Source organism: Vanellus vanellus, assembly GCF_965231255.1.
Source record: "Vanellus vanellus genome assembly, chromosome: 2".
Classification (NCBI taxonomy): domain Eukaryota; kingdom Metazoa; phylum Chordata; class Aves; order Charadriiformes; family Charadriidae; genus Vanellus; species Vanellus vanellus.
In genome coordinates, this window is record NC_138906.1 from 152,657,419 (window position 1) to 152,678,053 (window position 20,635).

Below are 20,635 nucleotides of genomic sequence, written 5' to 3' on the forward strand. Positions count from 1 at the left end.
TTTTACAGTGACAATGCACAGTACCTTCCCATTTAGCTAATCAGACAACTGTTAATATTCCAGACTCCCAACTCTGGTTCCTCCTGTCTAATCTAGTCTTTTGTATATGTTTCATATGTCTCAGAAAAACCTTCTCCGATGTTATTTTGAGAAAACTATGGATGAACATCACTCGCAGATAAACATATTTGAAAAGCAATAAGAGTTACAAAAGTTTTAGTCTCTTTCTTTCTCCAATAAGAGAGATTTATATTTTCTATTAATGGGAGGGTTTTTTTCAAGAAGATGTGATATATTTGGAATTTTTTTCCTCACTGATTTTTAGTGGTGTTTGAGCACTTAATATTATATCTAATGTCTAATGACATAAATCTTAAAATTGAAAGCTTTTACAGCAATTTAGTTAAGCTTCTGATGTTATGAAGGAGGTGAAGTTTATTTCATTAATAACATCATCCAGTAAATAATAAATAAAAAGAGCTAAGACCAAAAGTTTATATAGCAGAGTTAGTAGCAAAAGTGTATTAGAGTAAGACTCAAATCTAAGAATATTTCTAAAGAAAACAAGAGTAATCTTAAACAAGTGTATTTAAATTAATTTTATATACATAATGTTCCGTAAGTTCCATTTTCTACTTTTTCAAAAGCTATTTTTGTAGTAAAACCTATCTGTCCATTTTACTACTTTTCAAGGAGATGTGTTAGGAAAATCCTGAAACTTTTTGTGCCCTTTTGCTATAAAGACTTTTTTTTTTTTTAATTCTACAGATAGGAAGACAACACTGTGCCAAATAGCCTAAAAAATTATGGCTTGCCAAGACCATTATAAACAAATAGTAACAGGTATAAGCAGGAAAAAATCAAACAATCTATAAAACAACAATTAAAAATATGATGACCACTCTTTCCTCATAAAACTGAGCCCACTGTCAGAGTTGAAAAAAAAAAAAAAACAACATTGTTCTTAAATAGCAAGGTGACTGCAATCATAGGAAGTGGCTGAGGACTTCTAATGAACTTGTCCCTGCTTCTGTTCTTACATTCAGTAGTAAGCCAAAAAGGATATCCTTGCATGCAGCATAGAAGTCCGCCCTTTTTAATCCCACTGAGGGTAAGCAGTCTGTTCCAAAAGAAAACAGATGTCACTAATTGATGTCAGCCTACCCTGATGAGCGACTACACATCCTGAAGGGGACAGAAACACAGGAGTCATATTAGTGACTTAAGTCCCAGTGGATGTTCCTGCAAGCATCACCCTCAGTTTGCATTGCGCATGTGTATTGGGTTTATGCAGCAAGGGTTTGGTAGCAGGGAGGGACTGCAGGGCCGGCTTCTGGGAGAATTGATTAGCAGCTGCCCCCATGTCGCACAGAGCCAGTTCCAGGTGGCTCTAAGGTGGACCCACCACAGACCAAAGCCGAGCAAATCAGTGATGTTGGTGGAGCCTTTAAGAAAGGATAAAAAGTGCTGTGCAACAACAGCTAAGGGAGAGGAGTGAGAATATGCGGGAGAAACAGCTCTGCAGACACTAAGGTCAGTAAAGGAGTGGGAGAAGGTGCTCCAGGCTCCAGAGCAGGGATTCCCCTGCAGCCTGTGGAGAAGACCATGGTGATGCAAGTTGTCCCCCTGTAGCCCATGGAGATCCACAGGGAGGAGTTATCCACCCTGCAGCCCATGGAAGCCCCCACATCAGACTAAGTAGACATAGCCTGAAGGAAATTGTAACCCCATGAAGAGCTCACATTGGAGCAGGCTTCTGGCAGGAACTGTGACCCTGTGGGGCACCACGCTGGAGCAGTCCGTTCCTGAAGGACTAAATCCCATGGGAAGGATCCATGCTGGAGCAGTTTATGAAGAACTGCACCCTGTGGAAGGGACTCAACGCTGGAGCAGGGGAAGAGCACGAGGAGGAAGGAGTGGCAGAGACAAAGCGTTATGGACTGACCACAACCCCCATTCCCTGTCATCTCTGTGCTGCTCATGGGGAGGAGGTAGAGAAGTTGGGAGCAAAGTTGAGCATGGGAAGAACGGAGGAGTGGGGGGAAGGTGTTGTTTTAGATTTGTTCTTATTTCTCATTATCCTATTCTAATTTGATCGTCAATAAAATAAATTAACTTCCCCAAGTCGAGTCTGTTTTGCAAATGATGGTAAGTAGTGAGTGATCCTCCCTGTCCTTATCTCGACCCATGAGATTTTTCATCATATTTTCTATTTTCTCCCCCTGTCCTGTTCAGAAGGGGGAGTGATAGAGCAGCTGGGTGGGCACCTGGCAGCCAGCCAGAATGGTACCTTGAACCTTTAAAGGAGTTATTTCATAGAACACAAACAAACAAACTACCAGCAGCTCCATTTCCCAGTCAAATATCAGAAAGAGGTTTATATTGAGCACAACAATTTACTGTAAAGATCACTCAGAGGAACAAGCAAGTGAACTCAACTGTGGAGGAAAGTGACAAATCTCTGTGCCAAAAATTCTTTAAACAAAAAAGACTGAAACATATCCATTGCTCACAGTGCAAGCACTGGAAACTTCCTATCAATGTCTCTAGGTCCTATGCATATGTCTTTTTAAAAGTTCTAGCTTGGGTGTGAATATTCATCATAAGTACAAATAAGAAAATATGTTTGTATTCAAAGTGTATGGGAGCCATAACTTAGACCAATTTTAGGAACTTACAGAAAATCAAATACAACTAAAGCTCAGATTCAGCCTTTAATTCTACCTCAAATTTTAACCAAAGGTAGAGTTAATACCTGAAATTCAGGTTATGGCTAGAATCTAAAATTGCTGATGGCTGAAATAGAAGTAATTACTTCTGTTGCAGTTATTGTAAAAAGCACAATCTCTCACTCATCCCAATGGGTAGATCATATTTTCAGAGTGCAAAACATCGCTCCTATAGTCACAGAAATGGCAGGAAAATATTTAGTGAGATAAACCTACAATAACTAAGAAAATGGACTTGTCCTCCTTTCATATTGAAAGTGGAGTTATATTAAAATTGCAGGATGGGAGGACAAGTCATTTTTCCCTTTGCAATTGCATTACTTTGTTTTTCTCCACATGTATTTTATTATACTATTTTTCTCCAACACTTAACCCAAAGCACGTGCACATACCTTCTGACTCCAGTCTCTCATTCAACAATTGATTCTATTCCCTCACTGCTGAACCTGTTACCTTTCTGTCTTTGAAACAGCTGAATTCTCTTCTATGCTCTTACTCTGCTGAGACGATCTCCCTCCCTCCACACATATTTCTAAGATTTTTTTCAAACTGCAGCATATACTTCACTCGGATTTTTTTTTAACTGGATCAAAAATGTTCATGAACAATATGGAAGAATAGTGTAGCTAACACTACCAAGCACTATTGTTCTGAACAGAAAGGAAATATTTTTACACTTTCTCGTTTCATATAGAATAAAAGTACATTATCTCCTGTTGACAAATAGAGTCCTAGCTTTTTTAATCTGCATGGATGAAAACCAGGATTATGTTTAAAATATATAATAAGGGTGAGCTTAAGTACGCTCATATTTTCTAATAATTTCACTGACGGTAACACCCACAGAACCTCTTCACATTAGGCTTAGGAAAAAACCAAGTTTGACACATTTGCTTGTAAAAAGAACTGCAGTGTAATTTGTTCCAACAGGCCTGACCAAAACAGACTTTATGAAATGAGTGCTTGAGTTGAGTTGAGTTATGAAATGAGGCTAAAGCACCCAGCCTGCTTGAGATTTATACTGTTAACGTGAATAAATATGGATGGTAACTGAGTTTAGGCTTGACAGTAAGCTTAGGAAATGTTCCACTGACAGTTTTGACATGGTTAACACAATAACAGAGCTGAGGTAAATTAAATGTAAACACTCAGCTTTTTGCTAAATTTGTTTTGCTTATTTTTGGCTTGGCCTAAAAATCACAAAAACTCAGAAATGACAAGATGAAATTTTTGCAGGAGGAAAACAGCAACATCATGACATAAGGAAGGAAGAAGGGAAGAATGGAAAGTATATAAAAAAAATTAAGTATCTTACTATAGAGTGATTAAATGAGAACCATATTTAATATCAGTTCAGTAACAGTTGCAAGTTATTCCTTCAGTAAACTTATTCAGACTTGCAGAAAATATCATGTGAGGAATTTTCCAGATATTTTGAAACATTTCAACAGCTTCTCGGAAAGTTAAGGACTACAGCAGTTGGAAACAGATGTCATAAATTTTCAGTAGGCTCTGCCGTTACAACAAAATTCAGATTATAGATTTCCTAACAGATATTAGACATCCACAAAAAAACCCTAGCAAAAAAATAATAATTAAAAAACCACCAAACCTAAAACAAAAACCAAAACCCAACTATCTCCCAACTCTCAGACATAAATCATTATTAATTTCAAAATTATCTCAAAATGTATAGCTAAAGATCAGAACGTGAACACTGGCAAACTTTTGAAACCTATATTCTAAAGAATACATTCTAAAGAATACATATGTGCAGGTAGTAAGAATACTTTTATGATTGAAATAAACTGAATGATGGTGACAAAAAAACCCAAACATATAATCATGTAAAATTTCTTTTAAACTTCCTGCCATGTGAAATTAACACAACCGGGACCTAGTTTTCTGATGCGTCTAAATTTCACAGTGAGCTTATATATTTAATTTCTCCTTCCAATTTTGGAAAACAGCTTGATCTTTTTTTTTTTAAAGGAACCCTTTTTCTAATTTTTCTCCTTTTTAATGCATGATGGTGAATGATATGTGGTGTGAATATGGCTTAGATCTGTCAGAAAAGCTGTCATTCTAGCACTGACGTTTTCCACAGTGTTTCTGTCACTGCGAATTAGAAAAAAAGCAGTAAGTATAATTCATAAAACTTAAACTCTGGTTAACTTTAGCTATAATTCAGATTTCACTGATATTTCAGCCTGTTGTTAAATTTAAAATGATCATTTTGTAGCCCATCCTTTTGAAGGGCAAAATCAAGAGTCACACTTGCAATTTTCTTATCCCACATGCTATTTAAGGAAACAACATGAACTAGGTTTTAACATAGCCCAGCAAATAGCATTTTTGCCATTACTAGTAAAGAAACCACAGGGTTTCTACTGACCTGACAATGAACATCTCAGCATTATTTGGCTTTCTCTTGACCTAAACTGGTTTTAGAACGCTTACACTATGATAAAAATTGTCTAGTAATTGCTGTCTAACAGGTCTGGTTTCGTTCTGTGAATACCATATATGGAAAAAAAAAAAAAAAACAAAAAACAACAAACCAGGGCATTGGACATTCAATGTCTAAAAAACAACAGCCTTTTATGCTAAATGAAGCTGAGGAAATTGTGCAACTTTCAAACTTTACATGGTAACAAATGAGAAGGAAGCAGGTGAAGATAGAAAAAAAATAATTGTGCATTGGTACAGTGCTGGAAATAATCTTCTTATTTCTTTAGCAATGAGGTCAATTTATTTTGTTAAGGTAAAGCAGAATAATACAACAAACTAATATTATTGTATACAATACAAAAAAAAATTGTATTTATTTAGATATTAGTGAAGAATGAAAGGATTAAATTCACCATTCTTATATTGGCAAAATATCTAGAGCATTCAAAGCACAATAATTTAAGAATGTCTATAATATATGATTTCATTCCACCTATCAAACAGGTAATTTGCAGATTTATAATCTACAAATCTACATATGTCTTTAATTTTATTTGTTTTTGGTTTTGTTTTTGTTTTTTCTACAATATGCATACTTATAGAAGATAACATCTTGCCTTCCCTCACTGTCTGGAATTTTATCATGTGTATCATTTATTCTGTGTTTTAAAATTAACAACCAAGATTTTCTGAAAAAGGTCAAGGAACAGCTGCAGAATAGCAGTAGATATTTGAGTTATGGAAGCAATAAAACATACAAAATGAGACATTCAGACAACACAATACAAAAAATCTTTCAATGTTTATAACAATATGAAAATGCTTTCATGATGATAACTGTTTAAGTTCAAGAAACATTTAATGTTTTAGAATATCAAATTCTGATGGTTGCCAGCTTTAGCAAAAAATGCTAAATCTGTCCACCTAGTGTAGACTCTGGTAAGATGAGACATTGTAGACGTTTAGCGCAGGGAATTTTAAAGACTCTTTTTTAAAAAACAAGTAGATAAAGTTATCGTGGTTTGTGTTGAAGCACCTTTCACAGAAAATGTTTTTCTCTATTTTCTATCTAGTTGATATTAATGGAATTAGTGTGAAAAAAACTTTTTTCTGTTGTTTAAATACACACACACACACACACACACAAACATATATCTATATCTATTTTAGTTAAGCCCATCAGAAATCATTACCTTCTTCTACCTATGGGTTTCCTACACAAATCTCTAAATAAAATAAGTCTTCTACTCTGGGCTTCTCTTTTCTACTTCAGACAGAGGTTGCAAACTGCCATCTCACTTTAAGAAGTGCTGTTAAGCTATGGATAAACCAACTCTATGCTACTAGTCCTATGAAGAATAGGCCATAATAGGGCCTAAGAAAAAGACTGGCCTGGAGCAAGATACAAGTAACTGTAAAATTCAACTTGCAACCTTCTTTCTGTGCATAAAATTCATATCTGAGACAGAATAAACCAAATGTGGTACCACAAATAGTTATAAATAAGATTTCCAGCAGTTTATTGCTAAGGGATATTGCTCAACATCTGATCTGATATAGAAATAATGAAAGGAAAACAAGTTTTAAATTTTTAGGAGAAAAGCACAAGAAAAAATGCACTGCTTCTGGGCAGGGGAAGGTAATTAAGCCATGAAGATACAAAAATTTTTTAGTATATTCAAAATGTAAACATATGATTACAAGATGCCATCACCTAATGTCAAAATAAGTTACCAGCAATTCATAGCACTGTCCAAAAGCTAACTGATTAGCTTGTATAACATCCCACGAGATATTCAGGTGTCATTTCCCTTACTAGATATGATAGATGCAATGAAGTGGAGTTTAAACTGAGTAATCCTTATTCTCACTCTGTGCAGTTATTCACAATAACGTTTCCTATGGAACCAAGCAGTTAATAATATGACAATCACAATTCAGGCCAAAGCAAAGAACTTTCAATTCCATTGCACCTTTAAAATACCACAGAGAGACACGATTTTCTTGAATGTTCTTTCAGGCAGATCCCCGGAACTAAAGGTTTGCTGGTTTTGATCAACAAAGCTTTAGTTGATTCCAGAGTAGCCATGGATAAAACACTGGCAAAAATCACTTGCTTAATGTATATAAAAAAATGGGTAGAAACCATGTTAAGTCAATCTAGAAGTGGGAAAACTGTCCATGAATTTCCTCCGTCATATACTGTTGGGGAAACTTCACATGTGCAGGTACTAACCCTCACAGGGAATTTCAAGCACTCCAATATCTCCTAGGAGGGCAACAAAACAGGGCACAAACCATCAAGGAGGTTTAGGGAGATTATTGATGGCAACATCCTAACACAGGTGATTAAGAGCTGACAAGGGGACATGCTCTGCTGGACCTTTTGTTTACAAACAAGGTCAGGAATGCGAAGGTTGCAGTTGCCTGGGCTGCAGTGACTGTGGGTTGGTGGAGTTCAGGATCCTGAAAGGAGGGAGGCAAGGCAAAAGGCAGGAGCACAACCCTGACAGAACCGACTTTATTCAGGGTTCTGTTTTGAAGAATCCCATGCAGATAGTTCTGGAGAGAACAGTCCAGAGACCTGCTTGATTTTCAAGGATTGCTACCTCCAAACTCAATAATGGTTTATCTCAATGAACAGAAAAGGTACTGGTAGGCCTGCATGAATGAACTGGGAGCTCCTGACTAAACTCAAATGTAAAATGGAAGTGTAAAAGAGATGGAATCAGGGTCAGGACACCCAGGAGTATAGAGATATTCCTCTGAACATTTCTAGGTGCACCTTCATTAATGACTTTTATTATTGACTCCCATCCACATGAAATTTTTTTCATAATTCATTTTTATTTAATATCTCTACTTTTCAATAATAAACTCACTGTCTCTCACTGGCCATGTTTGAGGTATTTAGTCATGGTTCTACTCCACTGAAATATACTTCAGTGAAAAATACTTTCAATCGAAACAAAGTTCTGAAGTTTTTAAGATAATGCTGCATTACAATGTTGTGAATTAGCAGGGAGGGAGGAGGAAGGTAGCATTAAGACACAAATACCCTCATCCAAGTGTGATTCTTAACACCCTTCAAGTCATTAAATCTTAACCCTGCAGTCATCTGTGATTTACCAGTAGGTACATACCAGTTTGTAAGCCTAAAGTTTTGGTTCTACCATTGGTATAAATGTATAAAATCTTATTTGCCTTTTTTGTTATGTAGACATGACCTTGCTGCATTTAAGAAAGGAATCTATTTTATGCAAAATATGGACAAAAAAGTCTTCAATTCATTCTATACAATAGCTCAGTGGTGGTTTTCAAGCCAGTTAGAGCACTTGTTCAAAGTGTAAGAGCTGCATACAATACAATATTAAATTCTATTCACTGCTACATTTGACAGAACTTTCTCTCAGAAATTCTAGATGTGCATTCTAGATAATTCTAGATAAAATTCTAGTTTTTATCTTGCTCGCAACAGTTTTTGATTAAAGAAATAAAAATATGAAGCTTCTTTGAGCCAGAGAAATGGATCTTAACTATTACTTTTGAACTTTGTCCCTGTCTGTGGGACAGAGACTACACCATCTTTCAAGGACTCTTGACACATTTTTGATAATCTATAAATTGACTAAATTGGATTAGTGGTCCTCTGAAAAAGGATAAAACAAACGAACAAACAACTCTCCCCTCCCAAACACACCTGCTGTGTTCATTATAAATATTCTAATCACTTGATTAAATACCCTTTTTTCTTCTTCCACACAGGACGTTGTAAGATTGAGAGAGAAATGCACAAATGTAGCTAAATGGTTTCTGAAATGTAACAGTTTTTTACTCAGTCCTCTGGCTTCCTGCTTAATAAACTCAGTTGTAAAGGGGTAGGCCTTCTAGGCCTCTCTGATCAATTACTGGAGTGTGATGCAGATGACAGTATAAGACAGAAATTAGGAGGTGGAATATACCCCTATAGCAGAAAACACAGATGTTGTTAGTCCTTTATAAAACATTCCTGAGCTGTACAACTAATTTTTGTTTTATTACTTCTAAACAAGTCCATTACACTCAGTTCATATAAAAGGATACACCTGAAAATAGAATATAGCCATTGCTTCCAGGTGCCTAGCTCTTGAATTTAAAGACAACTGGTGTCATAACTTAACTTTATTGCACTATTTCGACTCATCTGGCATTATCAGAACTCCTTGTACTTCTGGTTTAAAGTGTAAGTATAAAGGATATGGGATTTTAAATAATTCAGAAAATGAAACAAATTACACAGCTTTAGAACAGTTCTTCCTGCAGCGAAACTGAATTAATGAACTTCAGTGATTTATCACATAGTCTAAGGCTAAACATGATATGAACGGTTTTATACATAAAACAGCTCTAATGTTTATAACATAATATTAGTGGACCCATGACATTGCTTCACACCACTGGGTAGTTACTTCTGGGAACTCATTAAAAGAATCACATAAAAACACAATGACATCTACTTGGCATACAAAAAGCAAAACACTCTCAGGAGAAACAACAGGTTTTAACATCTGTCCATACCCATCTAATATTGGCCATTGCTTAGAAATGTCTGCAATACACCAAGTACAGCAGCTGGACTGTAGATAAATCATATTAGTGAAAAATGGCATGGTCTACACATGCTTTTGCTTTTGCTTTTTTTTTTTTTTTTTTTTAAGCAAAGCCAGAATTCTAAACTTACCTTATTAGTATTGATAGCTGTGATGACCCACACACATTGAGCATTGCTGTCATACTGGAATGGAAAATTGGGTGATGTGAAAGTGCCACCAGGTCCCTGAAGACTGGATCCACAAGTCTTGACTGCAAAAAGAATTCACCTCTTAATTCACATACAAAATACATGTAGCAGATTCATAAACCAAGCTCTAACTTGTATTAATCAAGATGTGAAGGATTAAAATAACACTAAGCAAAAATAGAACTACCTCATACAAGATAATAGAATATTCATGTTTAGTTATTTTGACAAAGTAAAATAGACTTTTGCTTATGTAGAAGCTCATAATCTTTAAAAAAAATACATTTGGAGTAAAAAGAGTCACTACATTAAGAGAAACTGCTTTGTTTTTAAGAGAATACTTCAAGTATCTTATGTCATTACCTTCACTAATGTCTTGAAAGAGAAGAGTTTATATAATAGAATGCAAAATCACTTTTATCACGGTGCATTTTTGTGTACGTATGTATTGATGTATGGCATGTCAGCATTTTTTCTGGTGTAACCGCTGTCCAACCTATTGAACCAACATCTGAAACACTGAAAACTTTAAAGGAAACTTGTAAAAGTTAGACAAAATAGTGTTGTCTATTTTTAAAGACTACAAAGGACATTTATTTATAAATCGAAGTCTGTATGGTCATTTACAGTTGAATATCTTAAATAAAAGCAAACTGTTATCCTTATTTATTGTAGGTTGCATCTCACATCACAAATAACACAACATGAAATGAGTCCTTTCTGCTTGAGAATGACATTTTTAAGGCACTATATTCATAGTATGCTGAAGTCAGTAAAAGTTTTATTGTTTTATTTGTTGTTGGTTCCTTGATACTCAGATCTTTGCTGAATGCACTATTGGTGCATTTCTCCTGGACTTCTTGAATCTGTCCCTACTTATTTTAAGGATTTGAGAACCCTGATGTATAATCTAGATGTTGGTTAGTTGTCACCTGCATGGGTGACTGGCTGCCTGTTTCCAAAATACAACAAAGAATATAAGTTCCACAGCCATTCAGATCATTCAGATACATTCACCATGAACAGATCCTTCTGACATAATAAGCCTCTTTGGATATAGACGTATTTGATGCCTAAGTCTGTCAAAATTAATTGCTTACTACTTCAAGTCGAGATTGTGGCCATACAAGTTAGCCTCAAATCATTAGTTGAAACCTGAGATGTTGTGTTTGGAAGAAATTGAAGTATTAAAAGTTTGAATATCAGGAAATGAATCATTATTATCATTAAGAAAGAGATCAGTTCCTTCCCAGCTTACGCTTGTGTCTTTGGACGTTTCTGTCCTGGCTTTGTTTCATTGTTATACAACAAGAATTCATTTTCTGATCTAACGCATGAATCAGATTACTCTACCTATACAGACAATGCATGTGTTTGAAGATTAGTTCTGATTGTGCTTCTGAATATTTCATATGGTATCTGGAAATACATAAGCATAGAGACAAAGATATCTAACATCTTCAAAAACAAGCATTAAATTTATAATAACAACTTACGGTCACAGATGAATACTGAACCCACTTGATTGCTTTACTTACTCAATGAAAGTAGTCACAGTTCAGTAAAATACAAACATGAGACAGAAAAAATTTCAGTCTTAACATTTTTCATAAAATAGAGGGTTTACTACACCCATCTAAAAGCAAATTACAACATACTGATTTGTATGATCTAACATTTAGAGTTAATAAGGGGTTTATATTTCTAAGTCACTTCCTTTACTTGAAGAGAAAATTTAAATTTTCCTACAGTATCAGATCTGATTTCAGACACATTGTAAACAGAGAAGAAAGATCATTAATTCAGTTTACATGTAATAGACAAAACAACTCATCAGACCATGCTGTCCTCTAAGCATGGAACCAGCTCTTGGTTGGAGACAGAAATCAGTAAACTGCTTGAAAGCTTTTGCCATTCCAATACTACAATCTGCTCTTCAGAAATTATTGAGTTTTGCTATTAACTCAATTCAGATTCACATGAATTTTGTATTTGAGATTACTATGCAGAAAGAAAAGCACCTGATCGGTATGGCAAATAATTTAGCTAAGCAAAGGTGACACAGACAAAGATGTAATTATGAAGCTTGCACAAAAATGTATAGAATAGCAACTCTGTAGTCTTAACTGGTGAGTACTGGAAAACTAATATGATCAAAGGTGGGAAGGGAGAAGTATTTCTTATGGAGTATGATTTCTTTTCTGACATATATATTTTGAATAGCTAAAATTTTATGTGTCACAATATATTTAATTTATTTAAAATAAATAGAGAACCATGGTAGTTAATGGAGTTTTACACACCCATAGGAGAAAAAATCTGATGTATCAGTTTAAAAACAGGTATCATTTTTTAAATTAAAAGTGTCATGTCAGTAAAGATTTTTTTTATTTGTAAAATATCTATCCTTGCCTCACACACTTAAAATGTCTAACTTCCTGAGATGTCTACTTCTCTATTTCCATTGTAATTACAAAAGACTTTCTGAAAGGTAGAAACTTATTCTACCAATGCATATATGTGCTTTCTGACTGCCAGAGAAAATGTGAAAACCACAAAGTTAACAAAATCTTACATTGAGAAGTCATGAATGACAATTATGCATATGAAAGTATGTCATATAAACTCTAAAGGAGAATAAAATTTAGTGGAAACAATTAACTATGATCACATATAAAAGTTAATAGAGAGAAAATATTAAAGAAGATAATTTTCTTTTTGCAGTCAATACTGGAGGTAGTACAATTAACACTCAAATAAACTGTTTGTTTGTTTTATAAATATGTATCAACTTCCATCAAAAAAAATCTACCATCACCACCAAAAAAACCTGTGAAAGCATAAGAAGCAAAGCATTATCCTGAGAACAAAGATAAACAAGGGATACCTTCAGTATGAGGAAGCTGATTAAAGATATGCAGCCTATTAAAAAAATATAATCGCTGTCTTAGTGTGTGCAAAAGGCTCAGCTCTATGTGTAAAACAAGAAAGTTCAGCTTGTTAGAGTTCCATGGAAAATTTTCTAAATTAAAAGATAAAGTCAATGAGATAGTCAGAATTTAATTGGATTTTCAGAAAGCTATTAACAAGGCCACTCACTCAGAAGGGTCTAAATAAGAAAAAGTGAAAACCAGCTAAGCAAGTGGAAAAAGATAAAAAATGAACTTACTTAGTAGAAGGATATTTTTCACTGCATTGATATAAAGGCATTTTCATCACAGTTCTTATATACAGAATATAAAAAACCCCATAAATATATGTGTGTATATATATGCACAGATGTAGAGAAAAAAATCATATATTAATTGCAGAAAAGTGCAAATTTAGCATACCACACAATACACAAAATTCTTACCAGCTAGCAAGCGGTCAAAACTTTTTTCCATTTTTCCTTAAAGATTCAAATATATAAAGAAAAGTGATCTTAAAACTTTGTTTCTTTTTTAATGATCCACTTAGTTTACTGAAATTTTCTGGTCACTAAAATTTGCAAAATTTAGCCTTTAAAAGTTTCCAAAAAAAGCTTTCCTGTTCCTGATAACTCCTACCTGTAAATATGTGTTCATCATGAAAATAAAATTACGCATAATAGTAAATTTTTTATAAAAACTTCACTTTTTGTAGATTTAACTAGTAATGAGTATGTTTTGGCTATACCTTACTTCAAAAGAGTAAAAGTTTTTAGAAGTTTAGTCTTACCTATTTTGAATTGCAAAGAAAAAGAGAAGTTCTTAAAAAAAAATCGTTTTTACATCTGACAGTTGCTGCTATTCTCAGAAGTGATTTCTGGATACTCTATGAGTTTATTCAGAAAACGTCTCAGTAAATTTCGTCACTGTTATTGCTCACACTGTATAGCAATGACACATTTCATAGTAATAAAAAGAATACAGTATAGAATTAAAACAATTAAATCTATGTACTAAGAGTATATGGAACAGTAAACAAATCCCAATATTGCCAAAAAAAAAACCCCAAAAAAACCTCACTGAAATTTTCCAGATAAAGAATGTTTGTTCTCCAAAAACTCCAAAGTTTGTTGGAGAGTTTTTTTGTTTGTTTATTTCAAACTTGTAACATATTCCCTGTGATTTTTTTGAAATGGAAATTTGAAGACAAAGAAATGTAAAAAAGCAGACATAAACTCTCTTGACTACAAGGGACGAGCCCTTTCTCTACCTACCTATCTATTTGAACAGCTCTTCACTCCTTGTCTCAGTACTTTATATTAGAAGGATGGAATTTTTATTGAAATTAAATCAGATGTAAAATGCTGCAGATGTGATATTTTCACCTAATAGTGTCACATTATACTGTCAGTCAAAGATAAGGTGAAATAGAAAAAGAAGGAAAAAAGGACATCAAAGGACTTAATAAGGTTAAAAAAATAGAGCAGATTTTGAACAAGCTTCCCACATTTTTCTTTTAGGAAAAAAAAAAAATTAACATAAATTGGGTTAGAAATCTGAGCTATCACCTCACAGTTAGTACTTAGCATCAACCTTTTAGAAAAATAACTATGGCAATCAAATATTATTGTTTTGCAAAGCAGGAGGAAAAGATTTTTGGAGAAGAAAAGATCTTGTTAACAGTTTTATATTCCGCCCAAGAAATTCCAAGTAAATTTAGACAAATTTTCTAGTTCTGTGGGTAGATAAGTACAGCGGAATCTTTCAGCTTTATTGAGGAGAAAGAGCTGTTACTCTTAATGCTGGTACAGACAGAGGACAACTGGCAACTTTCTAATTTCTTGTTTAAGTTAGTCATTCACAATGTACAAAACATAAACTAACAGTAATGAGGTTTTGGTGGCCATTGCTTTAAAGTAAATTAAAAATATGGAGGCTTTGAGGAGCCTTCCCAAATTTTCCCTGTTAGTAGCATTACATCTATTCATGATTACTTATCATTCCAACTGAAAAAGGGAATATTTTTCATGTTGCACCCCCTTAGTTAGGACACTGGATGATATTTAAGCTTCTTGAAAGTAATTTTTTTATCAAAGTTCTTTTGCAATATAATGTAGTAGATTTCTTTAACTTAACAGAAATCCCCAATGCATAACAGCCTGAAGATAACAATTTTTGATTAGTTAATTTTAAATAAAATCTTCTTTTGCTTGAAGAATTCAATTTCTCTGCCCATAGAAACAGTAGTACGTTTGGCTTGCTAATGGTGTTTCAGTTGTGTTATTACTGCATAAATTTCACCACATAGTGTACATTGCAGTTTCAATTATCAACATGACTCTAAACAAACTTAAATTAATAAATTTTCAGGAAGTACAGTCTTTTATCATTGAAGATTTAAGCATACATTTTATTCTTTGGTCTTTATTTAGGAAAAATACAACTCTTCTGAACTTCTGCATTGCAGTACAGCTTAATTAATTTTGGGGTTGTTGCTGAAGAATATAGGATTGCATGTCCTAATGTTTATTTCATTTGAGCTGTACCTGTGACTTTAATGTACAAGTAGAAGAAATGGTAAAGAAAAAAAGAAAAAAAAAGAAAAAATGCTTAAAGGAGGACAACCTGTTACTTGCGAAGAGGCCAAAATTGTCTAAGAAACTTGACATGGCCACTAATATGAAAATAAATGGTATTGAAAACTTAGTATAGATTTATTTAGTTTGTAGACATTCCCAACAGACAACCTATACCGTCTTGGCACTTGATTGGGCATGGAGGGAAACAGTAAAGCCTTGGTGTTCTAACTGGAGAAAAAAAAAAAAATAAAATCATCTCTCATTCTTTCTGCAGATCTTTACTGAGGATGGAAGACTCTATAGCAGATTTTTGCCTATGTTAACCACCTTCTGGGAAGGATCAGCTAATATCAGAGAATTTATCAGTCTTTCAGTTCCTTTGTAATTCTTCTGCCAGATAGTGAGACCACAACTGGAGTACTGTGTTCAGTTCTGAGCTCCCCATTTCAAGAAAGACAAGGAACAAGCTGAACAAAACCCAGCAATGTGCCTTGGTATCAAGGCTGACAAACTGTCCTAGCCTGTAACAGTATGAATAAATCTAAGAGATGAAGGGCTGTGTTTATTCAGCCCTACTCAGTACTTGTTAGGCCACATATGGCCAGTAGGTCGAGGGAGGTCATTCTCCCCCTCTACTCGGCACTGGTGAGGCCACAACTGGAATACTGTGTCCAGTTTTGGGCTCCCCAGTTCAAGAGGGACAGGGAACTGCTGGAGCGAGTCCAGCGAAGGGCAACTAAGATGATTAAGGGCTTGGAGCATCTGCCTTATGAGGAAAGGCTGAGAGAGCTGGGACTCTTTAGCCTGGAGAAGAGAAGGCTGAGGGGAGACCTTATTAAGGCATACAAGTATCTAAAGGGTGGGTTGAAGGAGGATGGAGCCAGGCTCTTTTCATTGGTTCCCAGTGACAGGACGAGGGGCAATGGGCACAAGTTAGAACACAGGAAGTTCCGTTCAAATACACGGAAACAGTTCTTTACGGTGAGGGTGACAGAGCACTGGAACAGGCTGCCCAGGGAGGTTGTGGAGTCCCCTTCCCTGGAGATTTTCAAGACCCGCCTGGATGCAGTCCTGAGTAATGTGCTCTGGGCAATCCTGCTTTAGCAGGAGAGTTGGACTAGATGATCTCTAGAGGTCCCTTCCAACTCTGAAAATTCTGTGATTCTGTGATTCTGTGATATGGAATACTGTCCATTTGTGGTTCCTCCAGGTTAAAAGAGACATTGAGAAATATGAAAGGGTCCAGTGGAAGAACAGCAAGAAGATTGGGGAACTTGACAGATGAAGAAAGACTGAAGAGACTGGGTTTGTTTGGCCTACAGACCAGAACCCTCAAGGAGGAATCTAATCACAGTCCTTTGGTATCTGAAAGGTAGTTACAGAAAACATAGAGATATTTTCTTCACAGGGATGCAAGGAGACAGATTAAAAGGTAACAGGCACAAGTTATAAGGATATAAGAAAAAAAAAAAATCCCCTTGTAAGAACTATTAAACATTGGAATAGATTGCTGAGAGAAGTGGTAGAATATCCCTCATCGGAAGTAGTGAAGACTTGGTTTGATACAGCCATGCATTATCTAATTTAAGGCCTTGCTTGCAACAGGAGATCAGATGATTTCCTAATGTCCTTTCCAACTTAGACTTCTCTGATTCTATGATCCGTGTCTCCATGTCAAGAGGAAAGAATAACTGAATGGAGTTTCACAGAGGTTTTTCCTGGGTCAGGTTCATTCAGTATTTTCATTAACACCTTGGACAGCAGAATGAAGTGCATACTTATTAAATCTGCATTTAACAAAGAGCTGGGAAGGACTGTGAATATATTAGCAAACACAATTAGAATTAAAAAATGAGAAATTGAATAAATGACATTTAAATAGGATGCAATTCAGTAGAGATAAGTATAGGACAAAGCACAAAAGCAAGAATAATCAATTCACAAATACAGTATAAGGAGCAAGTCATTTGGCAGCAAGTCTTCAGGGGTTACAGAAGCTCAGAAACATAACCTGAGTAAAAAGTATCCCACTGTTATGAAAAGACAATCAATCTGGAAGATAGTTGTAGGTAGAAAAAATGTGTAAAAATGTGAGAAATAATTCCTCTCTCTACTGAGCACTTGGAAAGCTTGATCTAAAATACTAAGCTCATTTTTAGAAACTGTATTTTAAGAAAGACATGGACCTGTTGGGAGAATGATGAAAAAGGCTAAATGTGACTGGTGAGGAAGGACTGACTGAACTGCTGTTGGTTAGTTTAAAGAAGAGCAGTTATTCTTGAAGTATACAATAAGCCATTAAAACGACAAATTAAATAATTTGTTCTTTATATAGAAGCACCTATTGAAATAAGTTGTTCAAGTACAGCAATAAGGGTTCACATTTGCATTAGAAAAAATACTTCTACTTGCAAGGCTAATGAAGGACTGCAGTGCTTGAATAGGATCTAAGAGTACTTTTCTTGGAAATAAAGAATATTAGACAAACATCTTCTGGGAGTAAATACAGCTGGAGTAAAAAAATAGTGCTGACCTGTTAGAACCACTTTCGTATACTTCATTCTGTGATATGTATACAAATCATAAAACGATAGAATCATAGAATGGTTTGGGTTGGAAGGGACCTTAAAGATCATCTAGTTCCAACCCCCCTGCCACAGGCAGGGACACCTCTCACTAGACCAGGTTGCTCAAAGCCCTATCCAGCCTGGCCTTGAACACCTCCAGGGAAGGGGCATCCGCAGCTTCACTGGGCAATTTTTTCCAGTGTCTCACCACCCTCAGGGTGAAGAATTTCTTCCTAATATCTATTCTAAATCTAACCTCTTCCAGTTTGAAACCATTACCCCTCATCCTGTCACTACATGCCCTTGTAAAAAGTCCCTCCCCACCTGTCTTGTAGGTGTCCTTCAGTTACTGGAAAGCTGCCATAAGGTGTCCCCGGAGCTTTCTCTTCTCCAGGCTGAACAACCCCAACTCTCTTAGCCTGTCTTCATAGGAGATGTGCTCCAGCCCTCTGATCATCTTTGTGGCCCTCCTCTGGACCCACTCACAACAAGTCCATGAGCTTCTTATGTTGGGGGCCCCAGAGCTGGACACAATATTCCAGGTGGAGTCTCAGGAGAGTAGAATGGAGGGGAAGAGTCACCTCCCTCGACCTGCTGGCCACAATTCTTTTGATCCAACCCAGGATACGGTTGGTCTTCTGGGCTGTGAGTGCACATTTCTGGCTCATGTTGAGCTTCTCATCCACTAGTACCCCCAAGTCCTTCTCCTGAAGGCTGTTCTCAATCCATTCTCTGTCCAGCCTATATTTGTGCACGTGATTGCCTCAACACATGTGCAGGACCCTGTGTCCTGCACTCAATATGTGCACATGTTGTTACCCAGCATCACATTTAAGAGGTCTTACATGTCTGCATTTCAGAGAGAAGTAAGGCAAAGGTGGATTTTTTAAAACTGTATGATAGGTAACTAACGATATTTATAAAGGAAAATTTAAAATTCATAATATACATTCTGCTTGCATATACATGCTAATTAAACTGATGTTTACAATCTATAATATGAAAGATATTGAGTCCATGAATTCATTGTTGGTTTAAAAATCACTTTAGTTAGTGAAATCAACTGACCAAAATAGCAATACAAAGCAAAAAAATCCTGTTCTAAATTTGTCAGAACCAAATTCAAATACATAATATCATTTGTTCCTTTTTCTACTAATAAACCAAATTACTTTGTAGCCTGCCTATTAATTGGATGATCACGATTTAAATCATAAATTGTCTCTTCTTTAATTTTCTCAGATACAAAGAATTATTTCAAAAACACTTTTTTCCCCTACAGATTAGATGAGCTTTTCCAAAATACTTTACTTGTTGCAGAACTTGTTGCTGACTTGCCAGCAAACTTATAAAAGGCAGCATTCATAAATGCTTCACAGGGTCTGAGAAACAAGCAAGCAGAAAACAGGAGCGGCAGGCATGAAAATAAAAAGGCTAATCGACCAACTGTGAATAGATCTATCTGTTTCATTTCCTGAAACGTAAATGAGAGGAAGAGATTTATCAACTGGCAAATAGTTTCATAAAGTAGATAATTGTCTCTGGTTAAGCAAGTTGGCTTTGTAATAATGGCATTGCCCTGTAGGGAATACTGAATCCCAAGGCAGACAAATAAGTAGGGTCTCAGTTCTGAAGTGTTTAAACTTTCTCTCTTGAATGAAGTCACAGAGAAGTTATAGAATCATAGAATCATAGAATGGTTTAGGTTGGAAAGGACCTTGAAGATCATCGAGTTCCAACCCCCCTGCCATAGTTGATGTAAGCAGTCATGTTATTACAGTCCCACGTATTAAGCATTTATTGGGATACGAAATAAGTAACAACTGCAGAAATTTTCATTTTTCAAACAACAGACTTCAACTGTAACTCACTGAGCAGTAAATGCTTGGGCAAAGATTCTCATGTCATCATTTGAACACTTTTTTTTTCTCTCTCAAGGAGGATGAGAAGACTTTGTTCTGCTGTCCTGTAAGAATGGTATGCTACAAGATTTGCATGAGGCCAATTAAATTGGAACAAATTTAAAAATCCCCAGCAGAATTTTAGTCTTACATGATCTTGAAAAAGTCCAGTTAAAAGAAAAAGTGTCTGAGAGGATGACTTCACTTTAAAATTTCAGTAAAATGCAGAAAGTGACCAGTTAATTTTCGGCTGCTGCTTATGTTAATTTGTCCTCTTGCTTACAAATTAAAGTTATACTTTCCTCATAGCTTCAAATTCTAACTTCTTTTTAATATACCTGGTCCATAAATCACAATGGGGCAAATACCTTGATTTTCTGCCATACTTCTTCATGAGGTCCATCTACCCGAGCAACTGCTATTTTGCTAGGGTGATGGGAGACATAAATTATAAAATATAGTTAAAAAATAAATTAAAAAAAGATGAAAATGAAAGGATAATTGTTGATAAACTGCAAGACAATCCAACTGCAATTAATTCTAGTCAGGATATCTAATATAACTTTACAATTTTCTCACGGTCTCTTCTAGAGGTCAAAAGGTTCAGAAATCAGCCAAACCTCCAGGGCAGCATTTTCCTGGAAACTAGTCTTAAGGTCTAAAAGACGTTGAAAACCTACAATATTTGCTTACATTTTGGAAGTGATGTATCGGTTTTC

At 35.4% G+C, this 20,635-nt stretch overlaps 1 protein-coding gene across 3 annotated transcripts in view; it reads right to left on the reverse strand.

The window, feature by feature from the left end:
* Window positions 1-20,635, reverse strand: part of CSMD3 (CUB and Sushi multiple domains 3) — a gene marked incomplete at both ends in the record, with an annotated part of 716,885 nt that overhangs the window by 384,489 nt on the left and 311,761 nt on the right. For all 3 annotated transcript variants that reach the window (XM_082479076.1, XM_082479075.1, XM_082479074.1), the window contains one exon: window positions 9,901-10,022. In XM_082479076.1, the coding sequence (XP_082335202.1) occupies window positions 9,901-10,022 (122 nt within the window). The remainder of the gene's footprint in view (window positions 1-9,900; window positions 10,023-20,635) is intronic.